General features: G+C 44.8%; 1 protein-coding gene and 1 long non-coding RNA gene across 3 annotated transcripts; one reads left to right on the top strand and one right to left on the bottom strand.

The window, feature by feature from the left end:
* Positions 1-8,579: 8,579 nt before the first annotated feature.
* LOC107320054 lies at positions 8,580-15,223 on the top strand. Its single transcript, XR_001558123.2, has 2 exons — positions 8,580-8,967; positions 11,530-15,223. It is a non-coding gene; the product is annotated as an uncharacterized LOC107320054 (long non-coding RNA).
* ZCCHC10 (zinc finger CCHC-type containing 10) lies at positions 9,968-19,492 on the bottom strand. Of its 2 annotated transcripts, XM_015875513.2 has the most exons (4): positions 19,325-19,492; positions 17,341-17,502; positions 14,991-15,032; positions 9,968-11,756 (listed from the first exon to the last, which is right to left on the bottom strand). In XM_015875513.2, exons 1-4 carry the CDS (start codon positions 19,399-19,401, stop codon positions 11,492-11,494), a joined length of 546 nt encoding a protein of 181 aa, XP_015730999.1. In that variant the 5' UTR covers positions 19,402-19,492; the 3' UTR covers positions 9,968-11,491. The 2 variants fall into 2 exon arrangements, with proteins under 2 accessions (XP_015730999.1, XP_015731000.1); XM_015875514.2 differs by lacking the exon at positions 14,991-15,032.
* Positions 19,493-19,717: the final 225 nt, after the last annotated feature.

Here is a 19,717-nt window from a genome sequence, read left to right as displayed (position 1 = left end):
ACTCTTAACGTATTTATAATTAGAGTTGAACAGCCCAACAAACAAAACTGCAGAACGTACAATCCTAACGACATACACAAATTAAAAACAGTGAGACCCAATGAATCCTGCAGCTAGAGAGAACGTTAACACTTCTTCTAGTATGAAATTAAGGAAAAAGACAAGCGGCCTTGCAAAACTCCTGCCAGAACTCGGCAGAATTTCGAAACCCTTAAAGCAACAGGCCGGGTTAGGCCAGAGCCCTGCAGCTGTGTCAGTGTGTTACAAGGCAAAAACCCATCCACAGAGCCTCAGCTCTGTAACAGTACGACTGCTCCCAGGTGTGGCAGGAATCACACAGCACGTTGCACCTTCTGCAGCTCCACAGCCATGGGGGGAGGAGGGCAAAGCAGCTCAGCCCAGCAGCTCGGCCTTCCTCCCCTGCCTGGCACAAGAGGCACATTCTTTACTGGTTTTGTCAATTAATTGGATCTATCATCCATTCAAAATCAGCACGGTAAGAGTGAAGAGCAGTTTCTGAAGGTATGACTCACTGATTTCTTACACATCATCATTTTAAAAGTACTGAGGTGCACACTGGGTTAAAACAGATTGTGTGTTCTGTGTTTGTACTTAGCAAAAAATCACCCCATTACACCAACCAATGAGATTCAAACGTTGTAGTTCTCTTAAACAGAAACCAAGATGAAAACGCACTCGTTTTTGTCCACCTTTAGTTTCTCTGTTTGGCAGTAAACCATCCCCAGAAACACTCTGCTGCCCTTCTGAAGGTGACATCGGTACATGTCACTTTGGTGTGGCTCCTGCTTCATGTGGCCATAACAGAACATGAGGCTTTTTTCTTACAGTCACAAAAACAATTAGAGGAACCAGAAAGGAGAGATAAAGGAACCAAGGAGTCTTTCTCTAGGAGCTTATTAGCAATTAACAAACTTAAGATGAAGACTGCTTGAACTCCTAGCAAAAAGCATTTCTGCTAATTATTGGCTAAGAATGCATCACAGCACAAACTCCTCACTTGTATTTCTTCCTCATTAAATATAATTGGTACAGATATTTCAGCAGACGTAATCCAGGAAGAAACTTTTCACTCCACCTTCTGCAGGCTGCCTACAACTATCACTTTCACTAGTGGGGATCACCATGTTCATGATGCCAACCCATCCTATCTGCATCGTAAGAACAAACTGAAATGCCACCATTCCAAAACTTCACCAGGCACTTGGAAGCAATACTGAGCAGGAGCAGCAGCCCCATAACCTCACACCTGCAGCCAATACAGACCAGAGCTGCTATGCATCATCCCATCACCAGCTCATCAACCACTGCTGCGCTGGATGGCTCAATGTCAGCATCAGAAAAGCAGCAAACAGAGAACAAAACAAAGCAGCTAACAGCAGCAGGCACCCACACACCCAAATACGCAAACAAACCTGCTCCAAACAAACACATCTATCAGTAAGCTCTCTGCCATACGGGACCACCCAGCACATCAAAAAGAGATGTAAGATAGTAAAAATATCACGCTCATTGTATCTCATCTTGTCCAATCTTTATGCCTGAAGGCCCCCAGAGTCTGGCAAGTAAAATAACTGTATCTGTATGAAATCAAACAGTTTCCAATCACAGCAGCTTCCACCAAAGCAACTGTTTTCCACTTAGGCCAAAGCAGTCCCACCTGCTACACAAACATTGCCAATGATTCCTCCTTTCAGACTCCTTGAATGCATCTTTACTCATTTTTTCCAACATTTCAACTTAAAGGGTCACTTTTTCACATTTGGACTTGGACCAAGCAATTTTTAATTATCTTTGAATAAGGGAATGTTTGGGCTAATAGCGATGGAAAACTGCTAATGACATCTTCAGATTTTGTCAGAAAACTATGGTTTATATTCCTCTGCCCACAAAGACATAACATTACACCAAAGCATTTTGATGTGGCTTCTCTGGATTTCATTCTACCCTCCCATACAGGAAAAATATTCTATGAGTTGCTCAGCAGCCAAACTATACAAAGAGAATTGTGGACTCTTATCTCCTCATCCAACTCGCTTTAATGATTTGTGCACATCAAAGTCTGATTAAAACCAGTTAAGCACTTCCATCAACAAAACCTCTTTAACGTCTTCAGGAAATTAAATGAAATGCAGAAACAAGGAGATATATGTGAATATATAAAAGCGCACAGCTTTTATCAGCTACTGAGCTTTTATGACATTAGAATAGCTAGTGACATACATGGAAGCATACATCAGCATTCTGAAGCATAATTTATATAAAGTATTTAATATTTACATTGGTCATCGGCAGCAGTCATTGCAAACAGGCCGCCTGCAGCAGGACCTCAGTAAGGCAAGGAAAAGGGCGCTCTGGATCTGACAGCTCCATGCAGCCCTACAGCAACAGAGCAGCACCCACTATAAATGTCAGCTGCAGTAAATAACACTGTCAGAGCTCGTCTCCAGATTTCTGCTGCTGGAGGACCAGTTACGCTCACATTGCCTTACATGGCTTCAGGGTGGCTGTGCGCTTATCTGGGAGCCTGTGCCTGCCTGCGGGCAGGGGCCTGCCACCCCAGAGATGCATGCAGGAAGAGCAGCAGAACGGCTCCTCTATTCTCATATCCATAGACTCTGTGCCTGAAACACCCTTCTATTATTCACACTGCAGTTCTGTCACAGTTCAGCTCTTGAAAAGATTCCTATGTACCTGTAGCACCACAGTGAGATGGCAGGAGAGAGTTGGTGGTCAGCAGCATGAGAATTCAGTGTGTTTGAGAACCAAAGCTGTTAATGCAAGAACCTTGAAGGGAGCACATCCCATTTACCCCGCTGAAACCTTACAGCCTGAGCTAAGGACAAGCTTAAACAATTCTTCCTGTCTGAAGAGCACTTTGTAACTGTGTCACTGTAACTAACTGTTAACGTATTTCACTGGTTAGACACACTGCGTTCTCAGCATTTAGTTCTAATAATTAAATACACTTTCCATTTTTCTTAAAAACTGTAACGGTTCATTTTGAAAAGCAAACTCAGGCAGGAATCAGATGAGCAGCACAGCGCTGCACTGCACACGATCCCCATGTCAACAACCTCCTAAAGACCCAAAGAGGGAAAATATGGAGGCACAAGCAGGCGGCAAAGGCAGGAGCTGCCATGGGGGGTTGCATGGGAGGGTGATGGAAAAATGCAGGCAGGTCAGGGTTGGAGGAAAAAGTGAGGTTTGGAGGTGGAAGCCTCTGATGTCACTGTTGGCCAGGTCCTAATTGTGAGAGATATCAAACAGCACTATTTGTATCACTAGTTAAAAAACACAGATACAGGACACTAAAAAGAAGCCACAGAACACCAAGGAACGCACACTCAAGTTTCCACTGTTGCCTTGTATCAACTCAGGAAAAGCTCAGCTCTGCCCCAACAATGACTGCCTGAAGAGGCCACCCTAGAAATGCAGCAGGTGGTGCTTTAATGAAGTTAAATGCACCATCACCTGTAGGGAAGGCTAGCAATGACCACCACCACCTGGCAAACAACATCAAACAATGTACAATCCAATCCAATTACACCCAGCATCTACCTTTGTTTCTTGAAGACTACAAAGTTATGGGGTACCAGAACCTGGGTGCCTCCTCATTTTAGCACCACATGTAGAAAAAGCTTTAAAAGCACCGAGTCTGGAATTTACTGTGGTTTAACTCAGGTGCTCTGACACCTCCCAGCCATAAGAAATGTGCTCTGAAGAGGAACACACAATTCCCTTCTGTTCCTCCACTGAAGAGTCACCAAACTTAGCAGCTGAGGACAGTTTCAAGTCCGGCCCAAAGGATACACATCTTGAAGCTGCTTTCAGAAACTACAGATAAGGAGGGAATTATTGGTCTTTCACATGAAAATAACCACGATACCAGCTTTAAGGGAGCTGCAGCATTATGCAGCTGGCTGGCTGCTACGTGTAGTCTTTATTCTGCCCTGTAATTGTAAGGAAATACAAAGCAAGAGACTGCTCTGGGCTGCAGAGGAGCAGAATCATCAGCAGGAAGAGATCTGGAATAAGATTGTACTGAAAAATATAATCATTACAGGATAAGAACATCAGTAAAAATACACTGTCAATTTGTTTAGTTTTAAAACTTGGGCAACTAAAATGTTTGAGTTATCAGTAATTGTTTAATATCAGTAATCATAAATAAAAAGGAAGATAAACTCGATGAAGAGAGATCAATAAATGGGGTTTGTGAGCTGTTCAGCGAGGCAGGGCTGGGGCTGGTACCACACCTCAACAGAACCAAGTGCAGGCAAACGTTAGTAATGAGCTGTTAACAGAAGAAAATTAGTTCAAGACTTCAGGGCAAGAACTTCTCTTATTCTGTTTGTACAGCACAAGCACACGAGAGTTTGTTTCACCTGTTGGTACCTGGTGCTATTAATAAACTGGGTTTCACATTCATCAGCAGGAAGGATTAACAAATCAAGTAAGAACAAGAGACATGACAACCTGAAGCACTACAACCCTAACGCACTTGACAAGCAAATACAGTTCACCACATTAGGGAAAAAAGGAGGTTTGAAACAAAGTTAGAGAAAGAAACCTGGAAAGCAGGAAGAATTGCAGAGCCTGGGGAGATGGCAGGGAGCAAAGGAGACACAAGCACATGACGCAAACAGGACTGCAGCTCAACGGGAAAATGGGATTCAGAACTGCACGTACAAAGCTGGCACGGCACCAGGCGAGGAAGTGAGCCCTGCTCCCACAGCACTGCACTGCACGGCACCTCAGTGGGGTCACAGCCACCGCCCTCCCCTTCCCAGCACCGCCATACAATGGCTGGGTGTGAGAAATCCCACAACAGGGCTATGGACATCCAGTTCTACAGCGACCACAAGAGAAAATCCACCTGGATGACCAGAGGAGAGGAAAAAAAAAAAAGAAGCGTAAGAACAGCACTGCTGTAAAAATATTGGCTGACTAAACTCAGGAGAAAAGTTTTATGACAGGAAGGAGCCAGAGCCTCTGCAGTTCTATTTCCTGAGCTGCGACAGAACCTCTAACATTGCACAAGGTAAAAGTCATCTTGTCAGTCCTGAGTAACTGCAGAAAAGGAACAACCCTGCAAGAGAAGAGTAATTGCTAGATTAAGTCATTTCATCTTTGCTTTTGCAGTCCCACCAATTCCATTTCTTATTTTCTTCTCCTAATACATCCAGCAATATATTTTACATACCTCTAACACTGCTCTACCAAAGCACAAACTCTTAAAAGTTTCCTGACTTGTTTTCAGACACTTCACGCTATGGCCCCTCCATCTCCTCACAACTTGGAGGTTTCCTGCTTTGCAGACAACAGCACCAACATCAGCTGTTCCATGACACAAACTCCAAGAGAGGCACTGAAAACAAACGACCTGCGAGGCAGCAGACTCGGGTTTCATTACTTCTCAGGCCCGGTCTGAAGGTAACTGTGAGCTTATAGCAAGAGCAGAGAAGTCTGCCCACAGAACGAAGCACACTCGTGTAACAATCTGAAATCACACATCTGACAGCAATTACAGCAGCAGAGAATAAACCTCACAGTCACTAAAATCTCAAACCTATTCTGACACCCTCAGACCCCACACATGACACTGTGTCACTAACTTTCCCCCAGCTCCGCAAACACATTGCTGCCAATTAATGTGGCCTCCAGGAAGATCCCAGCACTCTTCCCCCATTTCCTAACAAGGACAAATCCGCCTGCAGGACAGCCACCCATTTCACCTCTCAGCACTTAACGTTCAGCCTCAAACATGGATATCACTTGCTGCTGTTTCTGCCCCCTGTACAGCCTTCTGGTGATCTAGAGCAAAGAAAAATAATAGTAACAACCACAACGAACTCTCCAAATAAGAGAATGAGCAGGAGGTAAAAGAAAGGTACTGGAGCGGTGATGAGCAGTTATGGCCACTCTCACAAGCACAGACAGCATTGGGCTCCTGCATCCACCACCCGATCACTTCAACAGACACAGGGCACTGCTCTCTCAGCAAGCAGCACACAGGCTGTGTGTCTTCATTCACATCTAACATCCAGGAGCGACCACTGTGGAAAACAAAGTGCAGCAGAGCACCCTTGGCACCAGCTGGGAGCTAGAAAAGGAAGGAGGAACTGAAGTGTGTTTGCCAACTTATTATCTACCAACTGTGAGGTCGGGACAGACTTCTGCTGAAAGTATTTATTTACCAAACCTGAACAATGCAAACTCTATGGTGTTTGCAGATAAAAAAGAAAAAAAAAAACGTGGCATGCGTTCATTACATAGTTGGGTTATAACCAGGGAAGAACACATTCCACATCACTAAAAAGACAATCAAGAAATATTTCACTGAAGTTTTATCAAGTTCACATCATTATAAGTGGGAAGAATGTGTAGCACACAAATATAATCTCTTTTCTGTTTGGTTGCTGTGCGGCTTCCTGGACAAAACTGATGAAGAAAACCAATGGCAGGTGCTCCCATTCCATCTCACAACGTTTGGGAACAGCAGTAACCAAGAACTAGGAAGAAGCTTACAGAAAATAGTAGACTTTAATCCGTTTTTGAAGCTAGAGCTGAACTTTACTGTGTTCTTTCACGACTAAGAACAGCATTCAGCAGAGAACTTGCTCTTGTACAGCGCTATGAAACAAATACAGCACCATTGGGAAATCATAGAAGATAATATTGATATATTAAGAAAGCCAAAACATTCACAATGCCCAATGGGAAAGTTTCCCTTCCTGCTACTGATAGCAAGAACTCCACGATGCCCATCACGAGCTGTTGTATAACCCACGTACCATACCCACACAGCACCGATGTGACTAAGGCTGTACATCGCACACCTGCTGTGGCACAGGACACAACAGCAGCACTGTGCTTTTAATGGTGGATCCCTCATTAGAGGAGATACCGAATGCCACTCCTTCCATCACTTGACTGGGCCCTATTTCACAATAACGCCTCAGGCTGCACAGCACTCCCTCTCACAGAAGAATTCAGGAGTTTTAAAGAAAGACAAGGAGCTGGAGAAGCACTTCTGAGGAGTTCAGTAACAAGAAGAGTCGGCAGCGTGGTGAAAATAAAGGCAGATACTTGAGGAGAACAAGTTAATTTCCAAGAGTGTCAGTGCTGAGTAAGTGCCTGCTCTGCTCACAAGAGGCAAGTGGGAGGGCTGACTGACATCAGTGGGAACACGGCTCCGTCACTGCCTTCGTAAGGAAATGATCACTAGAGTGCACTGGAGATGGGCTCTGAGAGGGGCCCACAGGAGGCACTGCTCCCATTGGGGTATCAGCATTGCACACCAAGCCTGAGGCACGGCTGTAAGCACTCAGGTGAAAGGAAGTGATGAAGTTTACCACTTTTCCGTTTAAAGATGCAAACAGAACAGTCAGCAACTGCAAGCACTGAGCTCCGCACTAAGCGCCCAACAGCGCTGACAGGAAAAAAACCACCTTGTCAACCCGGGTTCAGGAATGTTAGGTGACAGCTCTCCTGATTACAGAGCATAATGCGATCCTCAGCGCGGGCGATGCTTTACATAACAGCTACACCAGGAGGATGTGCCGGCACAACAACGACCCGCAGCCCCTTCTGACCCGTGGCAATCCCTACGCCCAGCGATCTGCCACGACCGCGGCAGCACACGCAGCCCCCGGCCCTGCCCCTTCCCCAGAGCCGCTCGGTGCCGAAAACAGAGCGACGGGGAAGGAACAAAGCGCTGACGTCGAATTAGAAAAAGGATTAAACCCCGGGGGCCCGGAGCGGAGGCTGCGCGGCCCCATCAGCACCGGGAGCGCCCGGCAGCATCCACAGCGGACATTTTAGCGACGGCCCACGGGGCTCCGCTCCCTGAAGGGCCGGGGATGGAGGCGCGGCCCCACGGTGCCCGCTCGCCCCGAGCCGGAGGGGCCGGGGCCGCCCGAGGCGGGCACAGCTGGGGGCGGCGGGGCCGGGAGTTGGGCAGCGCCGGGCAGGGGCCGCCCGGGGCGTCGGGCCCACGACGGGATCCCGGCCCGGCCCGCCGGGGCTCCGATCCCCGCGGGAGGCGCTGCCCGGCCCGGCGCGTCCCCACCCCCGGCCGCGTCTCACCTCCGTTGGCCGCTCCGCTAGGCCCGGACCATTTCCTGGCTGCCGCCACCGGCCCGTCGGGCGGAGAGGAGGAGGAGGAGGAGGAGGAGGAGGGTGCGAGGAGCCCCGAGGGAGCGCAGGGTGAGGGGCAGGCCCGGCTCGACCGGCGCAGGACGAGGCCCGGGGCGGGAGGAACGGCTCACAGGCGGGAGGCGACGGCGGCTCCCCAGGGCTCCCGCCGCTCCATCGCGGGGTCCGGGGCTGGCGGCGAGACGAGGTCCGGGTGGGCTGACGAACGTCGGATGGGCGGCGCTGGGCCCGGCTGCTGCCGCCCTGTGTGCGCCCCGCGCCCTGTGCCCGTCCGGCCGGGCCGCGGCTCCTCCCGCAGCCGGGCACTCGCGCTTCCCGGCAGCCCCCGCGCCGCCGCAGCCCCGCGCCGCTCACGTGACCCACCGACGGTTGGGGGGGGGAACTGCGAAGGCACGTGACCACGCCGGGCGGCGTTACGTCACGTTACGTCACGTTACGCCACGCGGCGCGCCCCGGAGCGGGGCTGAAGGGCGGGGTGTAACATGGCGGCCATGGAACTGCGACCAGCCGGCACCGGGCACTGAGAGCAGGGAACAACAGCCACCTGGAGTACAGCAATTGTCAGCAGCACTTACACGTGAGCTGTTCCAAGATACACAACCCTCATGTAAAAATGGACCTGCTCAGTAAATAATTTCAAAGGAGGGGATTTGTTTGCTTTGAATTAATGCCTCTTTGTACTTAACCTGAGTTCTGAAAGACAGGAATTAAAGAAATACCTGTGGAATAGAAGTGGAATGGAGGCGTCTTAGGACAAGGGATCGGGATGCGATGTTGAAAGGTGAACTGGTAAGGAAGGCTCTTCATAATGGTGGGTTTTAATCCGTAAAACAAGATATGAAAGCATTAATTCACAAAAATAAAACGTTGTACTTCAAAGTAAGTATCCAACGTGAGAGCAGATGGCTTTAGGGCTGGTCTGGGACTCTATCAGCTCAAGGCAGTATCTGATGTGCAGTTAAAGCAGTCAGACATCTCAGAGTCCAGCGGACTAGAAATTAAAGTTTCCTTATTATCTGTAATTACGATACCTTTTCATACCTCCTGCTAACAGAACCTAACATACACAAGGATTTCCTTTTGCCTTTATGAATGGACCCAATTTAGCTGGCTACACTGTAAATAGAAGTAAGAAGAGACCAACCCCCTGAACTTAGTAACTTGCTTTAGCACTTAAGCTGTTTGACAATCATCAACTTTCCTTTCTTGGCAGAGATGAGTTAATGAGGATTATCAATACGCTTCTGATGAACCACCTACACAAATACTAGCAGCACTACAGATTACAGAAACAAACATACAACAAGGTCTTAATAGGGTGGCAAAGGTAATTCAGACTTGATCCCTTGTCCCCTCCCTCCTAATTAACTGCTGCTCCTCATCACAGTCCCCCTTCCATCCAAAGTGCTGCTACTGTAACTCAGCTCCTCAGTGCCACCCAAAATGAAAACCTTCATCCCCTGCACATGATCTCCATGAAAATGGGCATCACATCCCTCTTCCAGCAGTGCCCCATTCCCGCTGTGCCCTTACAGCAGAAGTCAGGGCTGCAAGCTTCCTAACAACCTGCTTCAGTCATCACAGCTTGCCAGAGCTGTCACAGGGCTGGGATTAGGGTCATCTCTAAGAATACAACTCTTAAATGCCTTTCCCCCCTCCCAGCACCACCACCTCTTCCACACTTTACTACTGTAGCACATTTTGACTGCCATTAAGCGTGAGCCTAGAAAACACCATTTAATAATTCATTAACTTTTTCCCATTAAATAGTACATTCACTAAGGAAGACTTCAAACAATTTTCTGGTCATTTTATTTACAGGTCTGCGGCGTTCTGTAAAACACAGTAATGATTACAGACTAAAACACACAACATATATATTTTCAAACATTTAAATAGAAGCACAGTTTATTCAAAAGTAATACTACACACTACATTCTCCATAAAAATATAAAAAATAGTTTAGTTATTATATTTTACCTAAACAAAGATATTTAAGAATTCTTCCACGTGTGATGTCCCCTCCCCCCAAAAAAAGGGAACTCCAACAATAAGAAACGCAGGAGACAACATCACAAATCAGAAGGTGAATGCTGACTGGTCAAGCCCACCAGAAGAACACCAAAGTTTCACTCTGTAACTGGCAGTAATTGTTCTGCAGTACACTTAGTATACTTGTACAAAGTACACTTCTTTGCATTGGTTTGCATCCCTCATTGCAGATTTTCAGATTCGTATGCACTCACACAGACAATGGACTGATCATACTGCAGACCATAACGCCAGTCACCACATGCCAACAACACAGACTGGTAGTCTTACATTACACAACTTCTGAGTTTTTTTTGCAAAAATATCAAAAGGGAAACTCCCTCCTTTGGGAATTCCATTTAAAGACGGCTCCTCACTGATAGGTCAGTGAAAACAGCCTTCCTCTCTCTGAAAAATAGTGCCATTTTTGTTTGCTACTACCATTTTTACTGACTATTCTATATTGAAAGCTAATAGTTCTGAAACACACCTATTCAAGCCCTTCTTTCAATAGGATACATGTGGTTTACAAAAAAAAGGCACAAAGATGAAACTCCTACGCAGCATCAGTCAATCCTTCCATCGTGCACTGCTCCTCTTTCTTACACGGCCATTGCTGCAAGAGACACCATCTTGGAAAAGTACTACAAATACAAGGACTGTGGAAACAGGCAAAGCCTCTGTACAGTACAAGTAGTATATTCATCATTAACAAATGAACGCTGTTGAAAGGTTTATGTTGCAATTAAGACTCAACCTGGAAGCATCAGGGAAAGCCACCAGAAAAAAAGCTCAGCGGCACATATTAGTTAGCAGTGAGATGGAAGGTCCTCTGTGTGCAACACCACGAGTTCCATTTCAACAGTGACAGTGCACTACAGGCAGCAGTGCTGCAGTTGCTTCTAATAGTTCAGAGGATTTTCTAAATGTAAGTGAAGTTGCCATAAACAGACTAGTAGTATACGATGCACGGCATGATCTGCAATAAAAAGATTTTGCTTTCCAGCATGTAAACATCCAGGTTACTGGGCCTTAGCTCATAGAAACAAATCTGATGATAGACATCTAAACTAAAAAAAGTAAGATCTCCCATAAAATGATAAACCTCAAAAATACTCTTTCAGTAAGTTTCACGTGCCATTTGCTATCTTTCATGTCCTATGAACTACACAGAACATTTAGAAAGTTTTAGCAGTAGAAATGTTGACCAGTTAAACCATTTGGCAACCATGTGCTCAAAACCTCTATAATTCACTCAATAACAGTTCTTTGCTGTAACACATTATTTCTTCTTCTTTTTCTTTGGTGGCTCATCATCAGAACTACTGTCTGTGCTGCTACTGCTACTGCTGGAGGAACTGGAATCTGATTCAAACTCCGAAGATGAGGAAGTACTACTCGAGGATGGAGAAGATGAGGATGTAGAGGAGCTCTCATCACTGTCACTATCAGAAGAGGAGGAGGTAGAAGAGTCATCGCTGTCAGATGAGGAATCACTAGCCGAACTGTCACTGCTGCTGCTGCTGGAACTTGTTATACTTTTAGATCTGAAAGAAAACAAATACACAGATGAGAACAGTCTGCTACAGACAGAGCGCTCTTTATACTCTGATGTAATCCAAAGATCAATTAATTGGTCTGAACATTTCTGGGCCTGACAACTTAGGAAACTTCCCTCCCCCCTTGTTCTCCTCCCAGCTCTCAGTTCTACCTCCTCATTCTGAAAGAACAAATTTTGGCTATTTGAGCAACAGCAGAATGACACTGTGCATGTGAAGTAAGTTGTCCCATACAACATCAAAATGAATGCAGGACTACAGGGGAAAAAGATAAGTGTGAAAGCTGGCAAAGCTCATAGGAACAACTAGCAACTTCATTGGCCTACCTCAACAGAAGAATAAAGTCACAGAAAAAGCATGAATGTGCTCTACTGCTAAAGCTTCAGGCAGAAATTAACGAAGCCTGGATGCCTAGAACTGTAACAAGTGAAATATGAGCAATGTAAATGTTGGTTGGAAATGTCATCAATGATTTCACAAACATTAGAATTGTGCTCAATGGAAACTGTTCTTAGATTACTCCTGACAAAAGGAGCCAAACTTTCTACAATTACACAGTGCTTATGTTTTCAGGGTAGGAGAGAAGGTGTGGAAACAGTCCAGAATAAAGACATTAGGAACACTGGAAAGTGGATTTGTGCATGCTCTGCAGCTTCATTTAGTTCTCCGTTTCTAGCCCTTACAGTAAGATAGCTGTTCTCAACATCAAGGTCTTTAGCATAATACTAATGAACCACTAAAGTTTTTGTAATACATCTGCCATCAGTTCTCTCTCTCCCTGTGTGCAGATATAATGGCTGGTTAAATACAGACTTTTTGCTGACGTAAAACTAGTCACAAGATGAATGAAAAAGGGACAATTTTAAACTGGCATTTGGTATTTTCCGGGCAAACTGTTTCTATCTAAACAGCTTCACTGCATTTCAGACCCATTTATATGGACAAGAATCTGACAAAGGATCCCCAGATAGAGACTTTAATCTTCGTCCTGTCCCAGTCATCCTTCACACCAAAGAATCCATAGAAGCAGTTCTTGGACCTTCAATATTCACACCGCACCCTGAAACCTACTCATGGAATTATCAGCTGTTAACACTTCATACTTCCACCTAGAGGAAAGCAATAGCTACATCTATGAGAGAAGCAGCAAGCAGATACTTGTTGGCAGATGATGCAATGTGTGGTTCTGCTGTCAGTTACAGAAGGAAGACGGTCATAGGATCAAGTAAAATTCACCTATTTTATCTTGTTCTAATTAGGCAATGTGACATCCTAGATACTAACAATTGGTAGATTGTAGATTAGCAGGTACACCACTTGGAAAAGCACATTTCTCCAGCAGATAAGCATTTATTCACCTCACAACAAGCTCACAAATATTAATAAACTCATGAGTTTCCATGCACAAATCATGGAACAACTGCTGCATTTTGTAATGCATGCTATTATTCTTCTCAGACTTTATCCTTTCTATCTTAATTTAAATCATCTAAAAACCTCTGGTGATTTTAACACACTATTTAAATCAGATCTCCAATGCTGGATACAATTACCTGAATGTTTATGTGCTGTGTGGCCTGAAAGAACGAGTGAATTAGGACACAATTTTACCCTTTAGAGAGGTAGAGTTGTATGTAATTCATAAAAGAAAATGGGGGCTTTCAATCAGCAAATGAAGGATGCCACACGGGAATGATGAAGCCAACTCACACACAGCAGCCAGCCGTGCATCACCTAAGGTTACAGCATGGAACAACAGCAGTTTTGCCTGTTCCTGTTTTTCTGGTTCAGCCTGTATGTTACTGCTGATATCAAAACAAACACACACTATGTAAAAGGTTCGTGCTCTCCACCAGAACCCAAAACTTTGGCTTGTGTTTTTTAAATCTGGAACCTGCATATTCAACAGTAACGCTTTGCTCAATTTTCTGCATTTAATTTTTCCTGGATCACAATAAGGAGACATAAATCCCGCATTATCTCAAAAGAAAGAATACCAATTTGGAGAGTATAGAAGTTTTAGGGGGGAAAAATATGGCTGAACAACTTCCTACCACAAATCCTTCTGCTCTTTTTCAACTGAACTGGCAGCAGTTCAGAGCTCAAATCCTCTGAAGTACAGAATGCCAAAGAGAAGACGGCAGCACACGAGAAAGCTGAGGAAGGAAAAAATCTGAACTCCATTGCTTAGAAATCAGTTGGATTTATGGCCTCACCACTTCCAGGTAATGGCAACAATAAATGGACACTGCTGATAAAGAGCCCTCCAGTAATCCTGATCAGCCTCTTAGTTCTGCTATCAAGCATTCCAATAAAGCCAAATGTAACAACAGCTTCATATAAATGCATGTTTTTAACAAACTGCTGTGGCTCACTGAATGACTGACACACAAAGCAGGAGCCTTTATCTTAAAAACCTCCTGAAATTATTTTTCGATCAGACTTAGAGACAGACAACAGCCTACTAAATGCAAAGAGACAACGAGGTGATTAACGTGCAGACATGCCCCATGTGTCAAAACTAATGCTCAGCAGGAGCACTACAGCCAGGGCTCAAGCTGCTCCTGAAAGTGTTCTGCTAATAGAGATTGAAGTGGATTCCCAAGCTAGCAGTACTACAGATTCAAAGGAGGAAGACTGTCCTAGTAATCTGAGCCAAAAATTCTTATTTCTTTTCCAGGAGTGAAGAGCAATGGGAGGTGAGGTGGGAACAGAATATTTACCTCCCAGATTTTTTAATTATTATTATTATTTTCAAGATAATTACTTCATTCTATAAACAAAGCTTCAGAGATACAGCTGTTAAGAAAAGGGGATGCAAACAACAAAAAGAAAAGCAAGGCAGATAGGTGGAACAAGTACATACTAGAAACAACATGCTATTCTTGCACATTTAACTCCTTGATGAACTTTGAGGCAGAAACAGGAAGATTACTGCTAAGGCAACACCACAAAGAGAAGAAAAAGTAGGAAAAAAAGGAAACAAGAAACAACAGAGGACAAAGAATTTAAGAGTTTCTGGACATGGAAGAGTAGACATTCTCCCAAATATCTGCTATACAAACATCTGTAAGGAGGCTAAAAGCAGGAGCATCAAAGTCAGCATTCACAATTTGGCCTTTCACTTTCTAAATACACCCATTCCAAACTGCCCGCTGCAACATCCAAATACAAGATCACGCACTGAAATAGCTGCACATCTTGCCAACACTGCTCACATACCTTTTTTTCTTTGTCTTCCTTTCTGCAGTACTTTCTCCAGTGCTAATTAGAGGGGAAAAACAATGCCTTTGGTTAATGCATAGGAAAAGTAAATATGTAGCAGCACAGTGGAGCTGAGTTCAATGTCAATAAACTGGTATCCCACTGGCACAGAGCTGTGCTGCCCAAAACTCATTCAATATGTATTTTCAGTCATTTTTCAAACTACAAGAAATATCTACAAATCCAGGAAATAAAATAAAATAAAATAAAATAAAATAGCAATTCATCTATAATTTTCCATGTTAAATATGCTTTATTCTTTTTTCTTTGTATTTTACAGACAACATCTTGGGATAGGAAAAGCAGGTGGGATAAGGATACAGAGAAGTCTTGTGCACCCATATTTCACAATAATTTGATTGAAACAAATTAGAGCACGAACTTGTCTGTAGCTTTCCTCACATTTCTCACAGGCACAAAAGGCACTGAACAATCTATTTATATTGACCCCACCAGCTGTCTTTCTTATTCCCATGTATTCATACACTCACAGAAGGTATTAGTAGTAAATACCACAGAATGAAGTTTCTTCTCTCTTTTCACCAGTCATCAATTTGGGATATCTTCCCCCACCCACCAAATATTTCAGTTAAGTTCAGCATCTGCATCCTTTTCACAATCACCTGTTAGAATACAGCACATAACTGAGCGTGCAATGAACACTGATTAAAGTCATTCTCATCACATATTTACAAGGTACTTAATGCACCTCTGTGAGGAGGTTATGCAGGTTATGCAGGATACCTTTTCCTCAGCTGAAATTATTACCAAAAATCATCTGAAGTACACAGAACAGAAAGCACGTAAACTGGAAGAGCTGCTCATACTTTACATTTAGAAATCAGAAAGCAGTATGTGTTGAGAAACTCCAGAAAAGGGTAAGAACAGCAAAACGTTAAGCATAAGCTACACTATTTCAATAGAAGTAGTCAGTAGCATTTGCATGCTGGCAAAATGAGATTTTGCACATTTGTATTTTCATACAACCATTATGAAAATATCACAGTTATTACACAGAGGAGTTTTCCACACCCTCACAAAATCCTGTAGGCAGGAGGACAATTCATTAAACTCCAAACTCTCAACCAAGTTTGAATATCTCCTATATCTCTGCATGTTATTAACATTTCCACTGTTAAGGCTGTAGAACCCTACCACAGGCAGCCAGGTACCAGAGCCCCCATGAGCACACAGTCACACTCTGAAGCACCTTTAGGAAGGAACTTCCTTTAGGCAGGCCTGTGACTGAGCCAGGCTGCTGTGGCACAGCTCTGTGACTCCCTCCAGTGCTTTAACACCCACATAAATCCAGGAGTTTGCTTCTCTATGAAACTACACAGCCGAGAGTGGTTGATCCCCTGCAGATTAAACAAAGCTGCTCCACCACACTTGGCTGTTTTCCTGAAGGCACCACAGCGTGTTTGCAGAGCCATAAATAAAACTGCAGCAATTCTGGTTTCAGTTCAAAGTGGCAGCAGTCCTCCAAAACACCTCGAAAAGAAGCAAGTTTTCGATCCTAAGCTCTTAGACTCTAGGAGTGCTGACCTACACTGTTAGAGGATTAGAATTGCTTCGTGGTTACTCACTGGATCAGAATTTATGCCAAAAATCAAATGTTTTACAGTACTCTTAATACAAGACAACTCCCACTTTAGTCAGTGTTTCAGTACTCCCATTTATGTTCCTGTTCCAGTTGAAACAGCCAATGAGGTCAAATCAGATCACTCTGACAGAGGTCAGCACCTATGCTCTTCATAGCAAGATAACAGAGCTCTTCCATAACTCACATCCTGGTAGCACTGATGACCTATGGTCAAAACATCCAGCTACAAGAGGCGTGCTTTCAGGTTCTCAGGGTCAATACCCAACTTAGTGGGAGGAACACAAAGCTGAGAACACCCAATAATCTAACGCTCTGTTTGAACCATTGTGTACTTAACAGTGGACCTTTACCACCTGTAAGTACAGTCTAACACAAAACTAAGCAGAAGTTAAAGAACTGCTTCTATTTAGCCCCATGCAAACCTAGTAGGATATGAACATATGAAATTGAGCTACTCAGGAATCAGCATTTCACTACAAAATGTCTCCAACTATTTTAACGTCAGCTTAGCGTGCTTTATTTTTTGCTTCAGATGCATCTGTGGAATCTGATGTATGTACCCCACCCAGCTCACACAATGGTTTTAAAACTGAACAAGTATCACAGAGAAGAAACAACAACAGAAAACAATCTTGGGCACCACCTTTCCTGCTCTCACACCACATTACCTCTTCATCAATAAGCTGAACATTCTGCCAGTCTTACCTTTGTTGCAGCAGTAGTTGCTTTTCTTTTTCTTTGAGAATTTTTGCTAATTGAGCTGTCCTTGAAGGTCTGTGCAGGTATTTTCTCTTCCCTTTGCATTCGTACGTCCAATGTCCAAACTCTAAACATTTCTGACATCTGACGTGCTGCTTGTTTGCCTCCCTATAAAAATGCAGAATTGCTTAAGTGACCGATGCCATGTCTGTCTGTTCTACCTAGTGAAAGAATATGAATTTTCTTTAGCATACAGAGTCTACACAATACACATCATTATGTTTAAAGCAGACTGATGTCCACGAGTGCTTTAGCTTATAAAACTGGAATCAGAACAAGAACAGTAACATCAAATACACACAGAACTTTGGCAAACGTGCTATTGCAGTTACCAAGCTATTCTCACACCAACTATTTAGGGAAAAAGAAAGATGCTTTTCCTCTGTTCCAGAGCTTCAGCTTAAGCCTGTTCTGGCTAAAGCAGAAGATGCTGAACTATGACAATGGCTGTCAGTACAGTGATCAACTGCACCCAAATTTCTTTTCTCACCTGTCCACACTTCTGGAAGCCCAGCCTGCACTCTTCAGTTTCACACCCTTGTAATTATCACCCGAGTGTCACACACTTCCAAATTCACTCAAAGCACCCAGGATGTGAGCAAGCAAAACAGCTGCTCCCAGCTGCAGCTTATCTGAATTGCCCTAAGATCTATTAAGCCTGGCAGAAGGTTTATTGTAACAGTGATCGGATTCCTGTTCAATTTCTGCAGCATAAATCAACCCGAACTATACCGGAATGAAACATCAGAACTATAAGTGAGCGTTTTACACTTGCATTTCAATCTCTAAACTTAAATTTCATCACTTTTAGCAGAAAACTGAGAAAAAATTACATATTCAGTCTTTAGCACTTGCTCCATGATTCTGAAGCTGTTTATTTATAAGAACGGCTGCTTTTGTATCTCCTCACAGATACACTCCTACTTTACAAATAAGGAGGCTCACAGAGCACTCAAGTGACTCACTCAAGGCCATATCATAAATTACTTCTAGAGCCAGTGAACTTCATGAGAACTGCTCTAACTTATTTCTGCTCTTGTATCATGTTTTCAACACTAAATTACTTGTTTTTCAAGGCCAGGACACCCAAAACAAGGCCTGCAGAATGGTCAGCTTTGTCTTGCCTGGGACTTCTGGCTCTGCCACCACAGTCACACATAAGCGGAACGAGGAATCCCTGTCTGTTCCACCAACAGAGATGGTGTAACTAGCCAGCCCAGACCTGTCTACACGGGAAGAGAAGTTCAAAGCAACTGTAACACATCTCCTTATTTCCAGGGCTTTCATAAGGCTCACACGACTAGGGCAGAGAATCCTATGCAAGCTAAAATAAGATCAAGCCCTAAAAGAAATGTAATTACCAGGAAACAGATCAAAAGAGCCCAGCAGCTACAAGGCTATAAATACCAGCTCAACACCAACACGTGCAAGTGTTAATGAAAAGCATGAGATCAGGGTAATCATTTAACACAGATCGACGAGCACTGCCTAAAAGCAAAGATAGGCAGATATACGAGTCAGTATAAATCAGTATAAGCATATGAAGACTTCAGAAGTGTTAAAATCAAGGAATGATTTCTTACAACTTAAAAGAGCAGTACTGCAAAATTGCTTTGAAATTCCCAGTTACTTTCTTGTGGAAAACAGGAGATAAGTTACGGTACACAGTGACAAAGGGATGGGGGTGCAGAGCAGGGGTTGGCAACTGGACCCTTCAGGTCTGAGAACTGCCTGGAAGCAGCATCATTTACCAGTGCAGAACAACCTCCCCCGGCTGCAACATCGCCACAGCCGCTCTCCTCACAGACCGCCGCCCCACCAGGCGCGGACACCCGTCCTTGGCCGCCCTCCTCCCGCTCGCTCGGTTCCCTCGGCCCAGCCGTTCCCCCGCCCCGTCCCGTCCCGTCCCGTCCCGTCCCGCCGCACTCACGCCTGTCTCCGAGCGATGAGGCGGTGCATGGGAGTCGCCATCTTCGCGGCCGGGAAGTGAGGCGCGCCGCGCTGCATGCCGGGCTAATGCTGCACAACCAGGGGGAGGAGCGGCCGCACGGAGAGGAAGGAAGGAAGGAAGGAAGGAAGGAAGGAAGTCCTCCACAGAGCACAGGGGCGCCCTGCAGCACGGAGGCGCGCTACGCGGCCCGTCTCTTCTGCTCCGCCGTTGCTATGGCGGCGATGGGCGCGGGACGTTGGTGCGGCCGTTGGAGGCGGCGGGTGCGGAGCGGGACGGCGCGTTCGAGGAGCTTCGCTTTAACTCGTCGAAGTGAATAAACTAACGCAACCAGCTCTGCAGCCTCACAGCAGCACGGAGGGCAGGATGTCTCTT

Source organism: Coturnix japonica, chromosome 13 (assembly GCF_001577835.2).
Source record: "Coturnix japonica isolate 7356 chromosome 13, Coturnix japonica 2.1, whole genome shotgun sequence".
Classification (NCBI taxonomy): Eukaryota; Metazoa; Chordata; class Aves; order Galliformes; family Phasianidae; genus Coturnix; species Coturnix japonica.
Note: the sequence above shows the minus strand (reverse complement) of the source record. Positions and strands in the feature narration are given on the sequence as shown.